The 21605-nt window shown below is 45.9% G+C and overlaps 1 protein-coding gene across 8 annotated transcripts in view; it reads right to left on the minus strand.

Annotated features, from left to right (window-relative positions):
- EFCAB6 (EF-hand calcium binding domain 6) overlaps window positions 1-21605 on the minus strand; it is a 173582-nt gene that overhangs the window by 107906 nt on the left and 44071 nt on the right. For all 8 annotated transcript variants that reach the window (XM_016135757.2, XM_036237626.1, XM_036237627.1 and 5 more), the window contains 4 exons: window positions 17997-18133; window positions 14186-14298; window positions 6349-6473; window positions 905-1053 (listed from right to left, as the gene is read on the minus strand). In XM_016135757.2, the coding sequence (XP_015991243.2) occupies window positions 905-1053; window positions 6349-6473; window positions 14186-14298; window positions 17997-18133 (524 nt within the window). The remainder of the gene's footprint in view (window positions 1-904; window positions 1054-6348; window positions 6474-14185; window positions 14299-17996; window positions 18134-21605) is intronic.

Consider the following 21605-nt stretch of genomic DNA (forward strand, 5'->3'; position numbering starts at 1 on the left):
CCTGCTTTTCTTATGCTAACGGTGCCTCGCCAACGCCAGGGCTGGAGAGGGGCATTTTCATTACAGGAGGATCCCCACCAGTAAAGAGGAAACGACAGATGCGGACTGCCACCACTCTGCTATCTCCAGAGAACAAGTGGGTACCGGTACCATCGACGCGGCTGCTAACATCACGCAAAGAGGAACAGCCGGTCCGCACATGCTTGCCGCCCCTGTGAGGTGCTGTTGCCCCCGAATTGAACATGGGCCTGTATATCCATCAGTGAGGGGGAGGAGACAGGAGAGCACGTTACATGCCACTGTGTGTTGCAACTGGTCAGACTGATATTGTAAGAAACTCAACATAACGAACAATCCAGACTTCTTCAAATGCCTCGCAGGGGAAATAATTAACAAGTGGAGAAGGACCCTGGAGGTGAAAAAGGAACTGTGGTATGGAGAGACCTTATCGGGGTCCTGACTCAAATAAATAATAAAAGAAAATATGACACAATCAGTCAGTTGAATTTGAACCCTTGACTGGATATTTATTATATTGATAATTCTACTGGGTATGAAAATGGCATTTTCACCCTGTTTTTGAAAAGAGTTCTTATCTTTTAGAGACACACAGTGAGATCTTTGCAATGAAATATGATGTCTGGTATTTGCTTCAAAAATATGTGGGGGTCGAGGAAAAAGCGGGGGCCGTAAATGAAATGCTCGCTCATGACAGTGTCAGCCGGAGATGGGTCCCGGTGACCCCACTGGGTTCGCTCTCTGAGGCTCTTTACTTTTGCATATGTTTGAAAATTTCAATCATGAAAAAAGTCCAAAACATTAATAAAAAATAAATGAAGCTGTTCCTTATTCTTGTGGCTGACGTTTGGGGAGAAAAATGTCAAGGGAATGATGGGACGCTTACCTTTTCATTAACTGGATAAAAATTCGTCTCGGTAACCGGTACACAAAGGTGTCGAGGACGATCTTGAGGTAATTCAAAGATATGCACCCACATTTGGTGGGGTCCCCCGCACTCAGGGCTTTCTCGACCCTCTCATAGGACTTCGAAAGCTGCAACAAATTAAAATTAGTGTTACATTCACAGAAGTCAGCTTCATGGAGCTATTCAATCATTTTATTTTTTACTGAAACCTCTTCACACTTTCCTCTCCAAAAACTGATCAAAAAGGTTATGATGGCATGTAGTGAACTTCAAATGTTTAATTGATGAGCTCACTACAAAACAGCATCCCCATTTGCAGCTCCTCGACTGACAAGGCAGCCGAGTTTCCGGGGAAAAACAGCACATAGAATAGCTCCACCTCAAATTTCAGAGCTAAAAATACTCTGCGGATCTGCCAGTTTGATACATCTTTCTTAATATACTTTCAAGCCATCTCCCTACTGTGAGCCACCCTGCGTCTCATGATTAAGTCAGGTCAATCAAACAAAAAAAGCTGGCAACATTTGATTAAAACCAGAAGCAGCTTTCATAGTAAGAGAAATTATTGATAAAGGATTGCATAAACAGTACTCATCGAACGTTGCTTTAATTTTTTTTTTTTTTTAATGAGGAATTCTTACAAAGAAGCAGGGTGAATGAGCTTTGCTTGTGGGGCTTCTAAAATGCAGTAAAGTAGGTTAACCACTGATTTTTATATGACTCATAAAAATACTATGAGGATTGGCTTTATTTCCAAGGGTTTTTATTACTGAGTAACAGCAATACTCTCCACTACTTCCAACCCTCTTTGCTTTATCTGATTCAATTTTCCCTGCTGATGGAGATAAGAAGATAAACAAAAGAGCCACCAACTTGGTCGAAAAGGGGACTTTTTTAAAAAAGCTACTGGAACATGGAAATAGATACACAAGAGTCTCTACCCGCAAAAGGAATAAGAAGCAGATTCATTGAAATTTCCTTAGAGTGTACAAGAATATTAGAAATCGATGAGGAAAATCTTTGAAAACATTTGGAGACTCACAGAGCTTACACTTCTTAGGAAGTTGTGCAAAATTAACCCCAAAGATGGCTAAATTTGCCCCTCTCTCTTCCGGAAATGTGGGGTGCCCGGGAAAGACTCCCACGGAGGGAAACCAGGGCCCCGTGTGGAGCAGGGCCTCGGTGTGCTCACTGCATTAATGAAATTCACGGTGAACATCTGAATGGCATTTGGTCTCCAGTAAGGTTTGTTTCAGAGAGGGTTTCTGACATCTTTCTTTCTTTTTTTTAAAGAGCAGAGACTGAAACGGAAGTGTCATCTTGGTGACATGTACAACCTTTTAGGATTTTTCATTGTTACTGTTTATAATGAAACAAGAGATCAAAATGCAAGCGATTCAGCAAAGCATCCAGAAAGACGATGACGCCATGTTTTTCACACGGGGCTCCCCAAACTCCCATCGTGACCATATAAACATATACCATAGTTTTACAAAAACGGGATCGTACTACACTTTCATATTTGATGACTGCTTTCCTCATTTAACAGTCTGCCATGAAGTTTTTTCCCCACAAGAACTGGTATATACTCTTAAATGACGTGTGGCATGTCGTCATATCATCATGGACGAGTGAAAGGTAAACTTCGTTTCCACGTTTACGCATTTGATTTTTATGTTTCCCTACTCTCCAATCTAAATGAGGTGCCCTTTGTCATTCTCTCCTAACAACTTGTCCCCTTCTGTCGTATGACTCAAGAAAAGCTGTCTCGATGCCTGTGTGTGTGTGTCTGGCATCTCCCTCTCCCCGACGTGCAGTCACGCGCTCTCCATGAAGGGAGAGACGATGTCTCTTTTCCTCACGGATAATTATCTACAAAGAAGTATGATTTGGCACGCGGTAGTAGGCACGCATTAAATATTTCCTAAAAATGGATTTTTTTTTTTTTTTACCAAATATGTTCTAAAGAAAGGTTGAAAAATGGAAAGTGCTGTTCGACATGTCAGTAAAAAGAGAAATGAAAATTAAAATCACAGCTGAGATGCCGTCTCGCCTGCCTCAGACTGGTGAAGATTTTAAATCCTAACAATATCGTGTCGGTGAGTACGCAGAACAATAGGAATTCTCATATGCTTCCGGTGAGAGTGTATGTTAGTATTTTGAAAAACAGTCTGACACTGCCAATTAAAGCCGAGGCGTGTGTTCCCTACAACCTAACAAGGAATTCCACTCCTAGGTGTAATTCCGGGAGAACCTTCGCACAGGCACCAGATGATACGCACACATGCGTCCACCTGACGGTTTCCACCACGGAACGGGAAGCGGTTCAAACATCCACCCAAAGGAGAGTGTGTAATTTGTGTTTATTTAGATATGAGAAACTGTGCAGCAGTGAAAATGATAATACAGCTATAGCCATAATATGGGTAAATCACATCCTAAGCACAAACAGAATGAAAACAAATGGCTTTGCAACTCTGCAAACATACTACAGAAAAGAAAGAAAGACATAAACGAACATCGAGCAAAAGCCAGAGAACCCGATCTGTAAGGAAACATAATACGAAAAAATACAAACACATCACCTGCAAAGGTTTTATTTCATTAAAAGGAACTAAATAAAAAACATGAATTCATTAAAAGAAAAGCTTGCAGACAAGATGATAAAATAATAAAAGATATGAGAATAAATATTTCAAAGCTAAGAAAATAGAAAACAAAAATAATATCGTTATCGGAATGAAAAAACAAATTAGAAACGGCAATAAGAGACAAGGCTGAAATTAAAAGTAATGGCTGGAAAGAATCTCAACGAAGGCAGAGGAAAAAGACAAAATGATTACAGCAATCCGAGAGGAGATGCCAGCTATCGAGGATGGACAAAGATGGTCCAATACAAGAATAAGTGGGAATACCACTGAAGGCAGGAAAGATGGAAGAAAGATGGGGATGGGGTGGACAGAGAGGATGATGGAGGCAAAGAGAAGATTTTAGTGAAACGACAAAGGTAAATTTTTCCTGAAATGAAAGAACTGAATCTGTACGGCAAAAGCGCACACACTGTGCTCCAGGACGCCCGGACAAAATGCTCCATGCCAAGGGGGCTAAGTTTTGCTTTTTAATTTCAAGGATCAAGAAAAAATACTTTAGGCATCTGGGTTGGGGGAAAAAAAATCACCTGCATGGGGGAAAAGAATCAGTTGGCCTCAGGCTTCTCCTCAAGAACACCCAATGCCAGAAGGCGACACAAGAACACATTTTGAGAAAAAGAAAGTATGATGAAAGAATTATACTCAGTCAAGTTGTTCTAGTAAAAAAGCAAAAGGGAGGCAGTCTCAAATACGAAAAAAAAACAAAGGGAAAAGCACCCGTGAGCCTTCCTTAAGGAATTTACTTGACAATGAAATCAACTAACTAAGAATAAATCTAAATAAAGGACTTGAAGAGATAAGCACTAAAGCACATTTTGCAGGAAATCCATGCAAAATGAAAACGAAGGCAAAACGAAGGGCGGAATTATGGTAACAGGACAGAATGCAAATATTATGAACTCTAAGAACAAAATCTAAACAGCGAAAATTGTGAGGTGAGAGGGAGGAGCAGGAAAAAATGACCGAAGCGCCAGCCGCTCTGAGCTCCACAGCGGAGAGCCAGCCCGCGCTGTCTGTAATTGAGACGTCCTTCAGCAACACTGTAATTTGTCCAACTCTTAATGGCTTTCTTAATCACTTTCCTTGTCTCATAGTCCCTTTTGGGACTAATGTCTCTTGAGGTAATGACACGTTTATCCATAGTTCATAAATACCTCTAGCTTTGTTTGAGGGCTTTGGGCTTTAAACTTGGCTCCAGGACTTACTGGCAGCCCGCTAGACCTCTTTGTGCCTCAGTTTCCTCACCGTGCATCTGGGATGGTAGCAGTGCCCTACGCATGGAACTGCCACGAAGACTGAATAGAATACCTGTGAGGTGCTTATAACACTGCCTGGGAGGTAGGCAGCCCCATGAAATGGTTATTATGAGGGTGATGATGATGTGTTCTTCTGGTAAATTCAAAGAAATTTAAATTAAATATGCCTTATTTGTTTTAAAAAAAAAAAAGAGCATGATTCTCTTCTTGTAAAATTATTTCTATCTATGGATCCACCCACCCACCTACCGATGCAGCCGTCCTTCCATATAAATGAATAAAGACAGGCCTAGAATTATGTTCACCAAATGTTGTCTTTGATTATTTCTGGATGGTAGATTTTGAGTAATTTATTACTTCCTTCTTTATACTTTTCAGAATTGCTTACATTTTTTGTAATGGTCATATTTTTATGAAAACAACAAATCCATCAACAACAAGAAGAAAAAATAAGGTTTACCAATTGACCAAGACTATATTAAGTGCTCACTTCTCTGATGCCCTGATCAACATTGGCTTTTGTTTATCTTTTCCTCACTGACGATTTTCTACTGAAAATTTTACATTAATAATTTGTAAAAGTTCTACATACATTAGGAACAATTATTATTTACCTGTTGTTTATGTGGCACATATTTTGCCAAGTTTATCATTTGCCTATATAAAGTTTTGCTGTACAAAAGCCTTTTCATTTTAATGGAGTCTAATTTATCAATCTTTTTCCTATGGTTTCGAGGCTTTAATTCATCCTTAAAAGTCTAAATTTCAAGATTAAAATTTTTTCACCCACACTGCGTATTTTTAAATGTAAATACTTGATGCATATAGAATTTATTTTGGTGTGAAGAGTGGAAGGTTCCAAGCTCCCGCCCACAGAATGGCCGGCTAGTGAATTCCCCATTAATAATCACTGAACGTGCCACCCTCGGCCCCACCGCACCTTCCTGAAACACCTCGCACCACAGGCCAAATTCACGTGTAAAGACTGGTTCATTATCCTACTGTTGTTTTAAATCAATTTGAATGTCCATCGCTGCACCAGTGCTATGTTGTCTTAATTACTATACCTTTATAAAATATTTTACCTAGGGTAGGAAAAACCCTCTATTATAACTTTTCAAAAGAAAATACATGTCTCTCTCCATCCAGATGTAGGGAGAGCAGGCATTTATTAGTGAATCTTCCAATCCAAGAACTAGAAAAGACCTGCTTGTTTATTCAAGTTGTCCTTTATTTTACTTAAGTTGTATCATGTCTCTACACGAGCCTCAAATACTTCTGGTAAGATTTCGGATGTGAGTAGCATAAAGGCGCTACTTAAGGGTCACTCCCTCCTCACCGTTGCTGTTACTGGCGAATCACTAGTCGGGGACGGGGGAAGCCTCGGGGTGTAGTGAGGTGGGCGTCGGATCGAAGCTAATTGCAGAAATAACTTTCAGACCTACTGGTTTTCCACAGATGTCAGTTTTCTCTGGCCACATTTTGGATCATCTTGGGATCGGGAAAACCTTCTCACCTCTTGGCAAAAGGTCCTCTCAATTTCGTCCAGGGAGAAGTCTTTCCAAACGCCGTCGGGTGGCTCGGGACTGCAGAGGTACTCCCTCCGGGCATTCTTGGCCTGTAGGTTCTCCCACGAGACCTCTACCAAAACCAAAGAGCTTTAGTTTATTAATATTCTCAAAGTAGATTTAAATATTGTTTCCTCTTCCTCATAACCTGTCTGGCAAAAACTGAGACTTGAACAAACCAAAAACATGATGAACTACGTAATAAATGGTACTGAAGTAATTGGATGAACGTTTTAGAAAAAAAAAATTAATCTACTTGCTACCTTATTCTAGGATAAACCGTAGAGTAAAATGTATACTAAAGTAGAATAATAAAACGACAAAAGTGGTAGAAGAAAATTAAGATGAATATTACATAAATACACCATCTTTGTGTGAGAAGTCCTTTCTAAGGAACACGTTAGAGTCAGAAATCATTGAAATAATGACTAGGTCTGACAACATAAATTTTTACTTTTGTTTGGTAAAAAAAAAAAACATACAAATAACAATGAAAGAAAAATAAGTGGGAAAAACTATTGTAATATGCATGAGAAACACAGGTTAATAGCCATCATATATGAGTACTCTCATGACTCAATAGGATAAATATAAACACCCAATAGAACAATAGATTAAGGTCATAAACAGATGATTCACATAAAAAGGGTTTAAAAATCCAACAAATATATGAAAAACTGCTCGAAATCGTTGGTGATTTAAAAAGTGTAATTAAAATAAGTTAACATTTTTTTCCACTTGTCGTATCGGCAAGAATTACAGGGAATGATGAAGAAAGAAATTAGTTCTATCTTGTGTATAGAAAACCTGGCACTTGAAGAGTCTTAAGTCCCCTTTGAGTACTTAATACTAAAGGAATAAAAGGACCACTCAACAAATGCATGTGGGTAAGGGTGCATCCTTTAAAAGACACAAAAAAAGACAATTTAAATATTCATTAATAGAGGATTGGTTTTATAAATTATGGTTCACCAAGCCCATGAACTACTACACAGATATTAAAAACAAAGGTGCCTATCTAAATTAATAGATGTGTAATTTTTTTCTTTGATATATTGTTTCATGATTGAAAGAAACAACTGGCATGATTTAATTTTCATTTTAATGCTTATTTTGTGTATTTGCCTATCCATCCATCCATCCATCCATCCATCCATCCATGTATCAAGAAACAAAATCGAGGAGGATAATACACCAAAAAGAAGACAGTGGTAGGATTTCGTTATTTTGTGTTTATGTGTTTTCTGGCTTTTTTTTTTCTTTTTTGCAACAACCATGTATTGCTTTTATAATAAAAGAGAATAAAATAAATCTAAAATATAGCCATTTTCTTTCTCAAAGTCGACGGCAAAGAATCACAAATGGTTTCCCAGATTTATTTCCTAAAATGTCTGTAAATAAGCTTCACTCAAATTAAGCACACTTACAAGTACTCAGCTGCAGTGAACAAACTGCCATCATCTGGAATTCCATTTCCTATCTAACAAAAAAGAAGAAGAAGAAGAAAAGGAAAAAGCCTCCCCCAGGAGATCCTCTGGCTACATAATAAAGGAAATCCTGTCCTTTAGGGTGCCTCAGGGGACTGAGCTTTTGAAACATGGGCTCTGGGGACATGGAAGCTGCCCCCTCACCGAGAGGCAAGGAAGCCAAGCCATGAGCCAGGGTCAGACTTGGCCAGCCACACAGAGGTTCCCGGCCCCAGCTTCCTGACAGTGTGTCCTCTGCTTCCTCCGCTCTGGGGGGCACTGGTGCCCTAGTGATTGTCCACAGCAACACGCGGGCCCTGGAGGCTGGAGGGCCGGCTCAGGCATGAGGCCGGCCCCTAGGCGCTCACCGTGCAGGAACTCCCGCAGCCCCGGCCGCCGTAAGGGCCTGGCGACAGAGCTCCGCGAAGCCACGGCCACAGTCACGCCAGGTTTCACTCTTCGGTGCAGCTGAGTAATGCCTGCCACCTTCCGATACTCCCGACGCCTCCTCTGAAGGATGCTTGCTGAACCGGAATGAGCTCAGGCAGAAAGCCAAGCTTAAGCGGGTACCTCGGCTTGCTGTGAGCGCAGCTAAGAGGGAATGTCCCTCAGGGTCATTTCCGCGTGTGCCCAAATGGATGCTGCTTGATAAGATGACGGCTTACCAAGAGTTCAAACATAGCAAAAACAGAATATGCACAATTGAGCAAACATTGCTCTCTACATAGACATTTGTAGGTAACGGATCGCAGCAAATATCTGTACTAGAGACACCCTTACAGAGGTCAGAACAGCAGCGAACCCATAAACAGCTCTGGGTGCTTAGTCCTGGTGTATCGCATTTCCCCCAATGAACGTACGTTAGAAAATTTCGTCCTAATCATTCCTAATTCATAGAAAATAGAAAAGCAGGAGTTCATATGAGAAATAGAAATGTACACAAAGAGGTCTGTGGAATCAGGCACTCACTTATAAAGGTGAACTTTTGGAACAAAGGCAAGCAACATGTATTTTAAAATTCAAGCCCTCAAGAATATCTCCCCCAAAATTCTAAGACCATCATATAGAAAACGAATACTATCAAAACACGAGTAAGTAATCATTTCGATCTAGAAACATTAGAAACAGTATAGATGTATTTACCTGCCCACGGGCATCAAGACTGGAGCGCCAAGGAGGGCATTTCTCAGTGGGAGCACCAAGCCCCTTAAAACTCGGAAACTTCGGAACAGTGTAAGGGTGAGCGGTGTCGACTCTGGAAACCCACTGCCTGGGCTCAGTGCCCGGCTCTGCGACCTTCAGTTAGCAGCCATCGACCCTGTCCTGCAGTTTCCCATTCGCAAAAAGAGACAGACAACAGCGCCTAGGCTGCCTGCGGCATCCTGGCCGTGAGGACGAGCGGGTGACTGCGCGCCGGGCACACGGGAGGCATGCGACGCATTTGAAGTACACGAGGGAAGAAAATCTGGGCCCCTGATTTTATACCCAGACAAACGGATTTTTTAACTGTAAAGTCTACATGCGTCATGGACACGTAAGAAATCGGAGCATACCATTTCCGTGGGCACTGCCTAAGGAATCTACCAAAATGGCTAGAGAGACAAATCAGAAAGAAGCGAGCCAGCAGACGTGAGAAAGGTTCTCAGTCCCGAGGTGGCCGTCTCGTGGAAGCCGGGTTGGTGAAAGAGGAGGACCTACTTCTTAATGGCTTAGCACAGAAAGAAATCAGACGATAAACCTACACCTAGAAAGGACCTTTAAACTGCTCCACAGAAGTCACTGTCTTCTTTGTTAGGTTGACACCTTGGGCAGCTGTCTGGACTCCTTGGCTTTTCCCAAAGCAAATTAGTAAGGCAGGAATTCAAACTAGCCAACCCATGGTCCAAATAAAATAATTTCCATTTCTGACAATGTGCCGTGATGAATGTTAACTAAAGGTAATGTGGTAATCATTCGACAACATAAGCATATATCACATTATCATGTTGGACACCAAACATTAATAGTGTTTTAATTCAATTCAATTAATTAAAGTTCAATGAAATAAATAAGTTAATTAAATTTTTTAAAAAATTTCCACTGCAATCCAACCCAGAAAGGATATGTTGATACCATAAGATTCAGCCACTGGGGCTGAGGCTTTTGAACTGATCGGATGGCAATGGGCATGGTGAACGGTTGGTTCCCGTGATTCATCCTTTCCCACTACACGCCAATAAACGGGCCTTTGTTTTGACAGCCTCGTGCAGAGTTTTAATACAATGTGGCCAAACTCCTATATCTTTAAGTTAGAACAACCACAGAAATGATTTTGCCTTCTAAGTGAAGGATTTGAATTTCAATTATGAAAGTTATAAGTCAATTTTCGATAGGAAAATAGGCATAAGTAAGATTTTATTTTTAAATGGTCTCTATAAATAGGGATAGAAGACAGACGGGAACAGGCCAGTGCTGCAGACAACACTACCAGTCAGGGGGCAGCAATGAGAACTTGAACTCATGCTGCAGGAACAGAAATATACAGAATAGATATACACCTCATATTTAATCAAATGAGATGTCTTTCATTATGAGATGTATCATTGTCTTATGAATCCCCAATAAAGAAGGCCTGCTTCTAATTATTGATAAAATGAAAAAAAAACAAGACTTCCACGGTGAATTGAAGTCGTCTTACAGAACTTACCTTCTTCTCTGGCCAAAACAGAAACAAACAAACAAAAAGACCATCCGAAGGCTCTGGGAAGCAACTGGCAAACACTGAGATTGACACTTGGAAGCACAGAATAACACTCATTGAGTTTCTCATTATCTGGCCTTTTGCCTGAGGGCAAGTCACAGATGAAACCATGCTAAGTGGCTAGAATCTGGATATAAACCCCGGGTCTTAGTGGTTTTAGGAATCAGAAAACAGCGCTTAGGAATCCCACGGCATCTGGAAAGTAAGCGGGGAAAGCCCAAAGAGAAAGGTGCAGAGGAAGCTCTCTGGCCTGTGAGTGCACTCTGCCAAAATCTCTGGCTGACCTCTGAACTACAGATGTGTAGAGCAGACAACAAGAAACCCAGCTGAGGCGAAAATAGTAGAGATTTCAGGTGTTAGCTCCCTCAAGGAAGACAAAGATTAGAATTTTAGTGCAGCCAAGTAAACTCTCTGCTAAAACAAAAACTTAAGTTCCTCGGAGGAACATAACAGAATCCAGAGCTCTACAATGCAAAATTTACTGTATCTAGGGTAAGTTCCAAAACTGATAGACATAGGGGGGGAAGAAAAACAGGAAACTGTGATCTACATTCAAGAAAAAATGTATTCAATAAAGACCAAACTCTGAGATGACCTAAATGTTGGAATTAGCAGATAAAACAATTTAAAGCATTTAAAAATTTTAAATTTAAAAATGGTGTTTGAGTCTACGGCCATGCCACCCTGAGAATGCCTGATACCATTTGATCGTGGCCTGATGAGTATTCAGATGGGAGACCATCTGGGAAGACCAGGTGCTGTAGGTGTAAAAAAATAAAAATAAGGGATCGTAAGCTGACGAGGTCCTTGCAATCTGTGAGGTCAACCAAAAGTTGCCTCACCTAAAAAAAAAAAATTTAAACAAAATAAATAAAAATGGTGTTTGAGAACATAAAGGAAATTATACTCCCACTGAATGACCACAGGAACCGTCAGCGGAACAACGGAAGTTGTAGCAATGCATTCCGTGTTTGCAGCGTATGTAAAAGTACAATGTGTGGCAGCGGTAAAACACAGGACAGGAGGGGAGACTTGGGAAGACACTGTTGTCACTTCCCTACAGCCACATGAATTAGCATGATGTTATTTGAAGGTAGATTCTGATTCATTAAAAATAGGATGAAATAAAACTCCCGATTTTATCCAAATTTCTTGAAATTATGTGAACTCTACAGGAAATGTCAGGGGAGAGGATTGGTGGGTAGAGAAGGAAGAAGAGGAGCATAATGCAAAAAGGCGAAGATCCCATTCCGGAAGAAAAGGAACTCGAGGTACAAAATTACTTTACAGGACATCTTAATGAGAACATAAATTCAATAAAAGAAGATGATAAAACGACAAAACGAGATGAAAAGTAATATTGTAGATTAAAGGAATATATGAGTTATAAAGTAGGGAATAAAACGGACCTAAAATTACAGGTACAGATGAAAGACCTAAGGTGATTGTCATGAATACAGAGGAAAAAGACAAAGAGGACAAAGTGCTTTGAGAGAATGTAATTGACGTAGAAGACAAAGGCAATCCAATGAAAGAATGATTTGTGCCACTGAAGTTAAAACTCTGAAAAATGGAACAGAAGATATTCAAAGATACACAATAATACACAATCTGGACATAAAGAAATAATTGAATTTACAGATTGAAAATACACCGCGTTTTGGAAAATTGATACAGAAAGCTCAACACCAGGATCCATCCTAGCCATACGACTGAAACTCGGGGATAAATAATTCTTTAGGCAATGAGCTCTTCCCAAGGAGAAATATTTCACAAATGTATCTCTCTGCATCTGTCTCTCCTGTCCACGGATCTGCCTGGAGAGGTGCCGGGATTCACGCCGAGTGGTTATTTCTGGGTGGTTAGGCCGGGTCTGATCGCTGACGTCATTGTCATACCCTCCCCCCCGATTCCACGCCCACCTCACGTGGCTGCGGCGGAGTGAAAGGCACGGAAGCGTGGTTGGCCTGGTGCCCGCCACGCGACACTGGGCGGGGCCCACTGTTACGGCTCTCGAATTGGCATATACACTTATTTGTGATGCGAGCCCTTCCCAGTCGGGCCTGATGCCACCTTCTGTCCCACTCGGGCTGACTGCACAGCCCATGCTGCAGACAAACATGTCCACCCCCCACCCCGAGGGCTCACTCCTCGGCGTCTGTCGCATGCATCGGTGAGCCCTGGTCCTGGCGAAGGTGCCTCCAAGCTCCTAAGGGGCCACCCCTCTTCCTCCTGCGAACAGCCCGTGACATTCGCTCTTCTCGCACAGGCATTTAAACAGCTCGTTTGGGGGCTGAGCAGCTCCAATCCTGACTCCATCACAAACTAGCTGTGTGACGATGGGAAATTCATCTGTAACCCAGGTGTCCAAGCTTTCTCACCTGAAAAAGGGAATAACAATACCTGCCCCACACAGCTACTGAGAGAAACCGAAATTAAAATCGAGGTCTATTAAGTCTCTACACAGCGCAAAAAAGAGATGCTTTTTATTATTCTTTTTTATGTGACTTATTTTATCTTACCTGCCTTATTTAATATGTTTGTTACTAAATATATACACAACATATCTGCCCTATATTATATAGTAATACACACACACACACTCATGCTTCTTAAAGATAGATTATTTGGTTTCGCAACCAATGAAAGGCCTAGTGGTAGAGGATCTGCACATGAACTAACAAAATGTAAGGAGCGAAAGGGTCTTTAAAAGATTACTTGTCTAGTAACTTCCCAAACTTGAGAGGCTTTAAAGAGCAGAGTCCTGGAGTCTGCTATAAGCTTTCTTGGTGAGTGAAACTGAGATGAAATCTGAGAATTTGTCGTTTTTGAGCTTGCTGGTGAAGCAGATCTGAGAATTGGAGAAGGTGCTCGGTGAGTATCTGCTGTGCTGAATTAAGTTGAAACCAGACAGTGATGACCCCTCTTAAATGAGCCAGTCACGGGTGGTAAACTGTAAGGCGAGAAACCACTTGCCTCTGACGACCAAACACATCGTCGGGGAACTGCTCTCCCCACGACCACCCAGAAGGCGGACCGCTCTGGGCACTGTGTCCATGTGGCTGGCATGGAGAAAGGACACTTCCTGAGGTTACGGGCCCACTCACGCCTGGCTGTGCGTGGCCAGTACAGCTGTAGGAACGGCTTGACACTATTTGCCCTTTTAAGATAAGACTTTCCCCCATCGTTAAAGGAATAACGCGTTCATTATCAAAAGATTTTGAAAATATAGAAGCAGCAAAAAGGGCCACACAACACCCAGAGACATGTCACCTAAAGACGATCTGGGGGTTGGAACGTCCTTGCCATCATTCGCCTGTGCTCCGCACACATTTCCACGTCACTGGGAACCTCAGGGCTTGTGGGGCCCGCTGTGCCGTGCGGGTGTGCGGGACTCAGCCTCTTCCTCCCGTTAGGCACGTGTGTTATTCTCGTAAATCACGACGCCGTGACTACCCTGGGGACAATGCTTTTTCCACATTTGACAGTATTCTCGCGGGACAGGTTCACAGGAGAGGGACCGCCACGGCGAAGGATGTCGAAACCTTTAGCTATCTATGTACTTTAAAAAATGCGTACCTTGGTTTCCCACAGAATACCTAAGGTTCAAGTTGTTATTTATACTGAGGTTCTTCAAAAAGGCAACATAATCCACTGTGGTATCTTTATCGATGTTGTACTGTTGTGCAAACCTAAAACAGAAATATGCCTTAGTGATCGGGAATGATGAGAGAGACCCTAAAATGAGGAGGCATTTTGCTAGGGTCCCCTTTCCCCCGGGGGCTGATGTCCACTTTAACGTGCGTTTCTAGCTGGAGCGCGGATGAAAAGTAAACCTCTGGACACGCTGTGCTTTATTTCAAAACGCGAGAAGATCACTTCACTCGGCCCGGCAGTGGCTGCGGAGGACGGGGACGTCTCGGCCTGCAGCGCCACAGGGGGCGGCCAGGGCTTATGCTGCACGGGAGCCATCTCTGCACTCAGAGCAAAAGGAGGTCCTGCTTTCCTTTAATAATTGGGGGGCGGGAGATGGATCTGCGCCAGGAGACAGTTAACGTGAAGTTTCTATAACCACAGAAACCTAGAGCTGGGCAGAAGGGAAAACCTGGCCCATGAGGCCCAAGATGACATGCTGCTTCAAAGCAGTCAGGTGTGGCAGGTGGCAGGGGAGGGGGCCGCCTTGGCACTTTCTATGATTTCCGTTAAGCACAAAGAAACTTTTTATGCATATGCATCGTTTCTCCTTGGACTATATTGAGATACTCCTTTTTTTTTTTTTTTAAGTTAAGATAAATAGGATGTTTGGAATTTTTTTTCTAATTATTCAAATCTGCCACTTGATAAATGATTTTCTAGACGATTTCTGCATTATTACATTTATAAAAAAAATTGACAGTTTTTAAATGTTTGGTTACATTATCTCCACATGTGTTGGTTTCTATAATTACCCAATTTCATGCTGCTTTCTAAAAATTTAGTAATTATCACTGAGAGTATTTGTTATTTTTGTTTTCCAAATTTAACAAAGAGTAATGTCATGTATTCATTTCAGTGCATACCTTTTTCCACTTTGGTGAATCTTGTCTATTGTTCTAATAAGAAAAATTATCTTGAGATATGATAGCTGCCAGATGTTAACACTGAAACTCTTGAAATAGCTCCATCTTTCATCCACAGTGTCTGTCTTGTGAAAAGAAGGCTGTGAGCTCAGGACCCCGGACGCGGCACCTAGTGCTCTCCCTTTCGAGTGCAGCCCTAGAGAAGGCGCTGGCTACGCTGCTGCTCCTCCGGGAAAGTGTCGCATGCTGATGACAATCTCGCCTCCAGCTTTCCGGTGTGCAGGTACTGGCTTCTGAGGGGATCCCGGCCTTGCCTAGTGCCCGGCCCCTCCTCCCCCACATTCTCAACAGCTGCCACGTATCCACTGGGCGCAGACAGACGGAATTCGTGCTAGTGTTCCTATCGATGAAATTTCAAACACGAAGCCTCTGTAGCGCCCACGCACGCAGTGCCTCACAAGGCTTTCTGACAAGAATGCAGGCCTGGGAGACAGAACCACTCCTGAGACGCGACGACCAAAGTCATGCTCCTGGGGACCCGAGCTCTGGGCAGAGGAACTCACGCGTCTGCAGAGACCCAGGCCTATGGCTTCAGGGGCAAAGGGAAGGACGCCAACAGCCCCATGAACCTCTTCATCGTCACCAGCTCGACCTGTGCCTGGGCTTCACGCATCAGTTCAGGCAGCGGGCTGACCTCCAGGGAGCAAGTGAGTTTTTCAGGCTGCTCATCAATTGTTTCACCTGGGTTTGAGCACTTTGGCCTGCAGGCAATGGAGGGTGTGAGTCGGGAAAGGAAAAACAAAACCCAGTGGGTCTCAGGATCCTCCGATTGAGTATGAAATCCTGCTGCCGTAGACTGGATGACGTTCTGCAGCCTAACCGAAGCTGTTTACCAAAGAGCAAAGGGCGCTGACGGGATCTTCACAGTTATGATATCATAACCGTGAATTGAGCACCTACTATGCACCTGGCGCATCGCGGGCATACTTTGTATCTTACGTGGAATCTTCAGACCAGCCCTGCAAGGCGGGCTCCTCGGTCTCCACTTCTTTAAGAGAAAACTGAGCCTCAGAGAGGCTGGGGAGCCTCCCAAGGCCCTAGAACCAGGCCGGGCACAGCCCTGACCCCCAGCGTGCCTGACTTCGAAGCCCTGGCCCCTCCCCCCCACACACACACACCTAGCACCGAAGGCTGATATTAAATAGAAAGCTGTTATATATTTTTTTTAATAAAAAGGGGATTCAAAAATGCATTGTGTTTCCTGCTCAAAACTAAAAAGGCAAAGTTAATACTGAAGCAGCTTCTCAAGGAAAGAGTATATTCTTGAGCCTCACTAAGAAAAACATTAAAGCAATTGAAGAAATGGGCTACTTTGATCTTTTGCATTTCCATTCTAAAGGAAAGCAATTCTATTAAGTTTCTCAAGTCTTACGAAACAGTATTGTTTTTGAGGCTTAAGAAAATCTCGAATAAAAATTTGTGGAGTTCTTTATTATTCAATACTTATGAGATGGGGAAACAGACAGGAACATTTTTTATAGATGTACTAGGTTGGAGACTGCGGTGCCAAACACAAGGTTTATTGTCAAATAAAACACTGTTTTGTTTTTTGATTGCCTGTTTTAAAAGTGTTGCTTCTGTTCTATAATTGCGTGCACAAAATTATTTAATTTGTTTTGTTTGGATCTTATTCTGGACACTTTCCCAGCCGGAAAGATGTAAAAATTAAAACATCTATTATGGCTTTTATATTCTGAGGTGGGTTATAAAGAGGAAAAAAAGAAGAAATTATTCAAAAGACTAGGTAATATCCATTTTTTAAAAAGTCTCCTGCTTTCTTTTCAAAGTCTCTTGCTTTTCAGACCCTGCAGGGCCCATGGCATGGTCACATGCCCTCTTGACTTCCTGCCACAGAAGCGATCTCTTCCATTCCCGGTGGAAGCCGCAGCATCTTTATGTCAGGAACCACAGCGACACATTTTAATAGCGATTTACAGCTGCAGGCTCGGCACTTTCCGCAGCGGCCTGGCAGATATTCAGAGAGGGGGGAAAGGTAGGAGGAGGGGGAATGCCACCCAGTTAAGTGCTGTGAGCATCAAGCTCAACGGGGACCCACCCGAGAGTGGCTCGCACACAAAACTCAAGCAGCTACAGACACCGAAATATCCGGCTTCTTCTACATGATCTGGAGTTTACTGGAGGCTCAAAAAAAATGCCCGTGCCAGCTTCCGCACGCTGCCCTCGGGCCAGGAGCAGGTGGCAGTGGCTTTCACGCTGGATGTTCGGTTATTCTCCGTCCCCTGCTGTGACGCCCGCCCCCCACCCAACCTCAGCGGTAACGGTCCTCAGAGGAAAATTAAGTTTCGGCTGTCACACCAGGATGCAATAGGGAACAAGCATCGATGGACGAACGAGCCCTGAAATGTGCCCTTCTCCTCCGAACCCCGGGCTTTGAGTAAACGTCAGCTGTGAGCTGGCAACACACGGGACGGGGGGTGGGGGGAGGGGGTGGTGCCAGCCAGGAAGAGAGAGACTACTGGTGACGGATCGCTCGAATGATCGCGACGCGCTCGGTCTGCAGACCAGATGACGCTTGCACCCCAGGGCGCTCCGGGGACTGGAAGCGCTGGCTCTCTTTCTGAGAATCCGGGGCGCGCGCTGCGAGAACGCGGGAGGAAGGCCAAACGGTGGGCGCCTCTTTTAAAAGCCTAAAAGCCCGGTGGACACAGGAGGGGGGCGGGTCGTGCGTGGAGGCATGCGCCCGATGCCCCGTTTGGAAACTGGGTCCGAGTTCCACTGAGCGATCGCTCGCCGGCCGGTCACTCACTTACTTTTTGAATTCGTCGTCTTCCATCTTCAGACAGAAGGTCTCCAGAACCCTCCTCAGATCGTGCAGCTGGATCACACCGGTCTTGTTCACGTCCATGAGCTTAAGAGCTTTGATAATGGTTTTAATGTTTTTGAAAATCTGTGTATAAAAGTGATTTAGGAAAAGTCAAAAGATCCAGTGTTGAAAACCAAAATGGTAATTTCAAAAAGTGAAAGTTTTTAAATGCTTCTTATAAAATGAAATGCTTTCAAAGACTAACAGTCGTAAGTACTGCAAAACGACATGTCTATGGGAAAAAAAGAGAACACTTTGCATTCATTGAATGTTTTCAAGGCAATTTTCTCTGTAAACGTTCTTAGTAGGTTTTTAAGAAACCCTTCCTGATGTAAAGCAATAAGTCTCATACACAATTCGTTCCCTTGTAAGCCACATGAAAAATCTTTTTTGTTAATTGATACTTAAAAACTACAGTTCTGGCATACCTGGACTTGTACAATTTTTATTTTTCATGGCTATATGCAAACTAGGAACTAAGAGCTGAATGAAAAATACAACTATATTTCAACTCCTCTGAATTTTTAAAAGATATTACAGAGAAGTTTCATAGAGCTCTTTCCCAAATTCAGCAAGTGTATCTACTGGGCACACGAACGTGGCCAGTATCGGCACAGGCCGCACAGAGGGGCAGGGAGCCGGGAGCCAGGGGCTGTGCTTTGCCCGTAGGCTACGTACACGGAGAGGAGAGAAGCGCCCACTGGGACGCCGCGTGTGCCGAGCACGGAGCCACGTGGCTGACCCCTCCCAGCCCACGGGGGCGCAGCACGACCACGGCCGCACTTTTAGATAAAACTGAGGTTCAGAGAGACTACACCAGTCACTCAACGTCGCCCTGGCAGATGCCGATCAATCCTTTAACCACGCCACCTTGCAGAGGAGATAAGACAAAGAGGTGAATGGGCCCTGGGAACAAGAGCCAAATGACAGACAAACGGGGAGCTGTGGGCCCTCACAGGAGACAACGAGCACGCAGCCAGAGCCCTCCGGGGGCTTCCTGCAGCAGGCGGCATCTGAGCTAGGAGGGGTGGCTGGGTGCTCACTGCACCGGCACTGGGTGACCTCCCAGGCTGCCGGGAGCGCGGGAGGGCTTTCTCCATGGCGGGGTGTGAGGTCAAGAGCGATGAGCGGCCAGGAGGGCCAGATCCTGGACGGTCTGGTTCTCCCGTCCTGTCCTGGACCAAGTCCAAGTGCAGCCAGATTCTGAGGGAAATGAGTTCCGGCTGGAGAGGACAGGCCATGGAGCACTCGCCTGGCTGCCCCCACTCAAGACCACGGACCGGCCACTGCTCCTCCCACCCCCACCCAGACATGTCCTCGGGCATCTCTGCTTGCCCTGTGGCTTTAACGACCAGCTGGTGGCTCTCGGAGGTCTGTCCCCAGCCCCAGCGTCTCTTGTGAGCCCTAGTTAGAATGCCTAGCAACATCAACCTCGAGAGCCTCACAGACACCCCAGCTTCACCAAACCCCACCTGCCCCCAGCCCCCATCCCAGGACACGGCAGACCCGCCCTGCCAGGCCCTCCTCACGCCCCACCCCCGGTCCAGCGGGAGAGACTCGCAGCCTCCTTCATGTGTCTGCGGAAGCCATCGTGTCCCGCTCCGTCCACCTTGCACCCTACGGCGATGTAATGACCTCCCAGCTGGTCTTCCAGTTCCCACAGTGAACTCAGCTATTCCTCCATGCAGCGGCCAAGGCGTCCGATCGTGGCCCCCTCCGCCCAGAGCCCTCCAGAGGCGCCATCGCATCCAGGTGCAGGCCAGCTCCCGCCGTGACCTGCGGGCCCCTCAGATGGCGCATGGCGGCAGCCCCGCACCACCTGCCCAGCTGCCTGGCCCAGGCCCTCGCCTGCCCTGGACCGCCGCCCCTCGGGCCCCGGCCTCCTGCCCCAAGGCCTTCGCATATGCTGTTCCTTCTGCCTGGAACATTCTTCCCCAGAGTGCTGCTGGCTCCTCCCCCACTTCATCCAGGTCTTGGCCCAAGTGTCGCCTAACGGAAAAGGCCTCCTTCAACTACACCTGGACGTTAGGGCCCCACCCCCAACCCTCATTCCACTTCGAAGCACAAACGGATGTAATGCTTGTCTGTAGTGACTGTCCCCCGGGGCGAGTCTGCTTCCTGGGAGCAGCATGCTGGTCACCACTTCCCCTGGGGCCTAGACGGCAGCTGGCAGAGTGAGGCTCCCACACTGAGGGAGCCGGGTTACACACCTGTGAATACTTCCTCGGGGCCAATGCCGAACGCAGTAAGGATGACAATAACATAGCTGCACAAATGGCAATTGCATGTCGGCCGCGTGCGCAGCCCGTGCTGAGCTGTGCGCACGCCTCCCACGTCTCACAAGCAGAGAGCACCGGCTGAGACCACGTTAGCACCCGAAACCGAGGACGCCAAGCGAGGAAGAGCGGGCGTGGCACCGGCCGGCGGAGTGTCCGCCTCGGCTCCGTCGCTGCTCTGAGAGAACAGAGCCCCGGCCCCGGGCCGCCACCGCGTCCCGGTCCACTGCTCCGGTGGAAGGAAGGGCACGAGGCGCTGTGCGCTGTAACACCCGGAGCAGCCCACGTGGGTCCCCAGCGTGGACCACGGGGGGGAGGGCAGCTGGCACAGAACCCACGCCCGCCAGAGGTGTGTCTCCAAGTTCCTGATCGTGTGTCAGACCGAAGTGTGGCAGGATCCGTGGTGAGGTTCATCAGAGGCGATTAAGTTAGGGCCGCGATGTGTGAGGCTCGTGGCGTGCCAGGGTCACAGCGACGTGCCGCGCCCCACTTCCCTGCTGCCTTGTGAAGGGCGGAGAGCGCGGGAGAGGAAGAGGGAAGGATGAGGGGGTGCGGAACATCCACCTCCCTTCGAGGCCCGCTGGACGTCTGCCATTTTGGTGTAATTGGGACCAGGCTGCACGAGGAGCCAGGTGCCTCTGAGCCTCCTGTTTGCCCCCCCACACCCCAGCTCCACTCTGGCGACCATGAGCCCCCGCCCCCACAGGCCCCGGCTCCAGCCGTACTGAGCCGTTTCAGGTCACAAACACAGCAGGGCCCGCGTGTCGGCTGGACAGTCCTGGCCCAGCCTGCCAAGCCCTAGAGGGTCCGACCGGCCCCTCAAGCCTTCTCGAGCTCGCCTCACCCACCCCGCCGCTCTGGCCTCCCACTCTGCTCCGGGGCCTGGGCTCTTTGCTCCTCACACACAGCACACACGCACTGGGCACGACTGCAGGCCTGGCCTCCTGCTGGACAGCCCGCCCCGCCCGCCCTCCAGCGGCCTCGGCCCCGCCCCCGCCACCTGCCCCTGCTGAAGCAATCACTCCCCCCCCCCCCCGCCACTCCCTCCGTTTCTCTCCTTTGCATTCACTCGCTCACACCTGGACGGGCCGCGTTTCCTTCTCTGCTAGTTGTCTTTCTTCCTCCTCTGAAGTGAAAACTCCAGGGAGGAGGACTTGGTTTTGTTTGCCGCTGCCTCGCGGGGCCTAGGACGGCTGGAGAGCTGCACAGCCACCAGTATCTGCAGTGCTGCGTCTGCTGCCCGGACGCCCTGCCTGCGCCTGCCACTGACCCCTCAGGGG

This window comes from Rousettus aegyptiacus, unplaced genomic scaffold (genome assembly GCF_014176215.1).
Source record: "Rousettus aegyptiacus isolate mRouAeg1 unplaced genomic scaffold, mRouAeg1.p scaffold_m13_p_2, whole genome shotgun sequence".
NCBI lineage: Eukaryota > Metazoa > Chordata > Mammalia > Chiroptera > Pteropodidae > Rousettus > Rousettus aegyptiacus.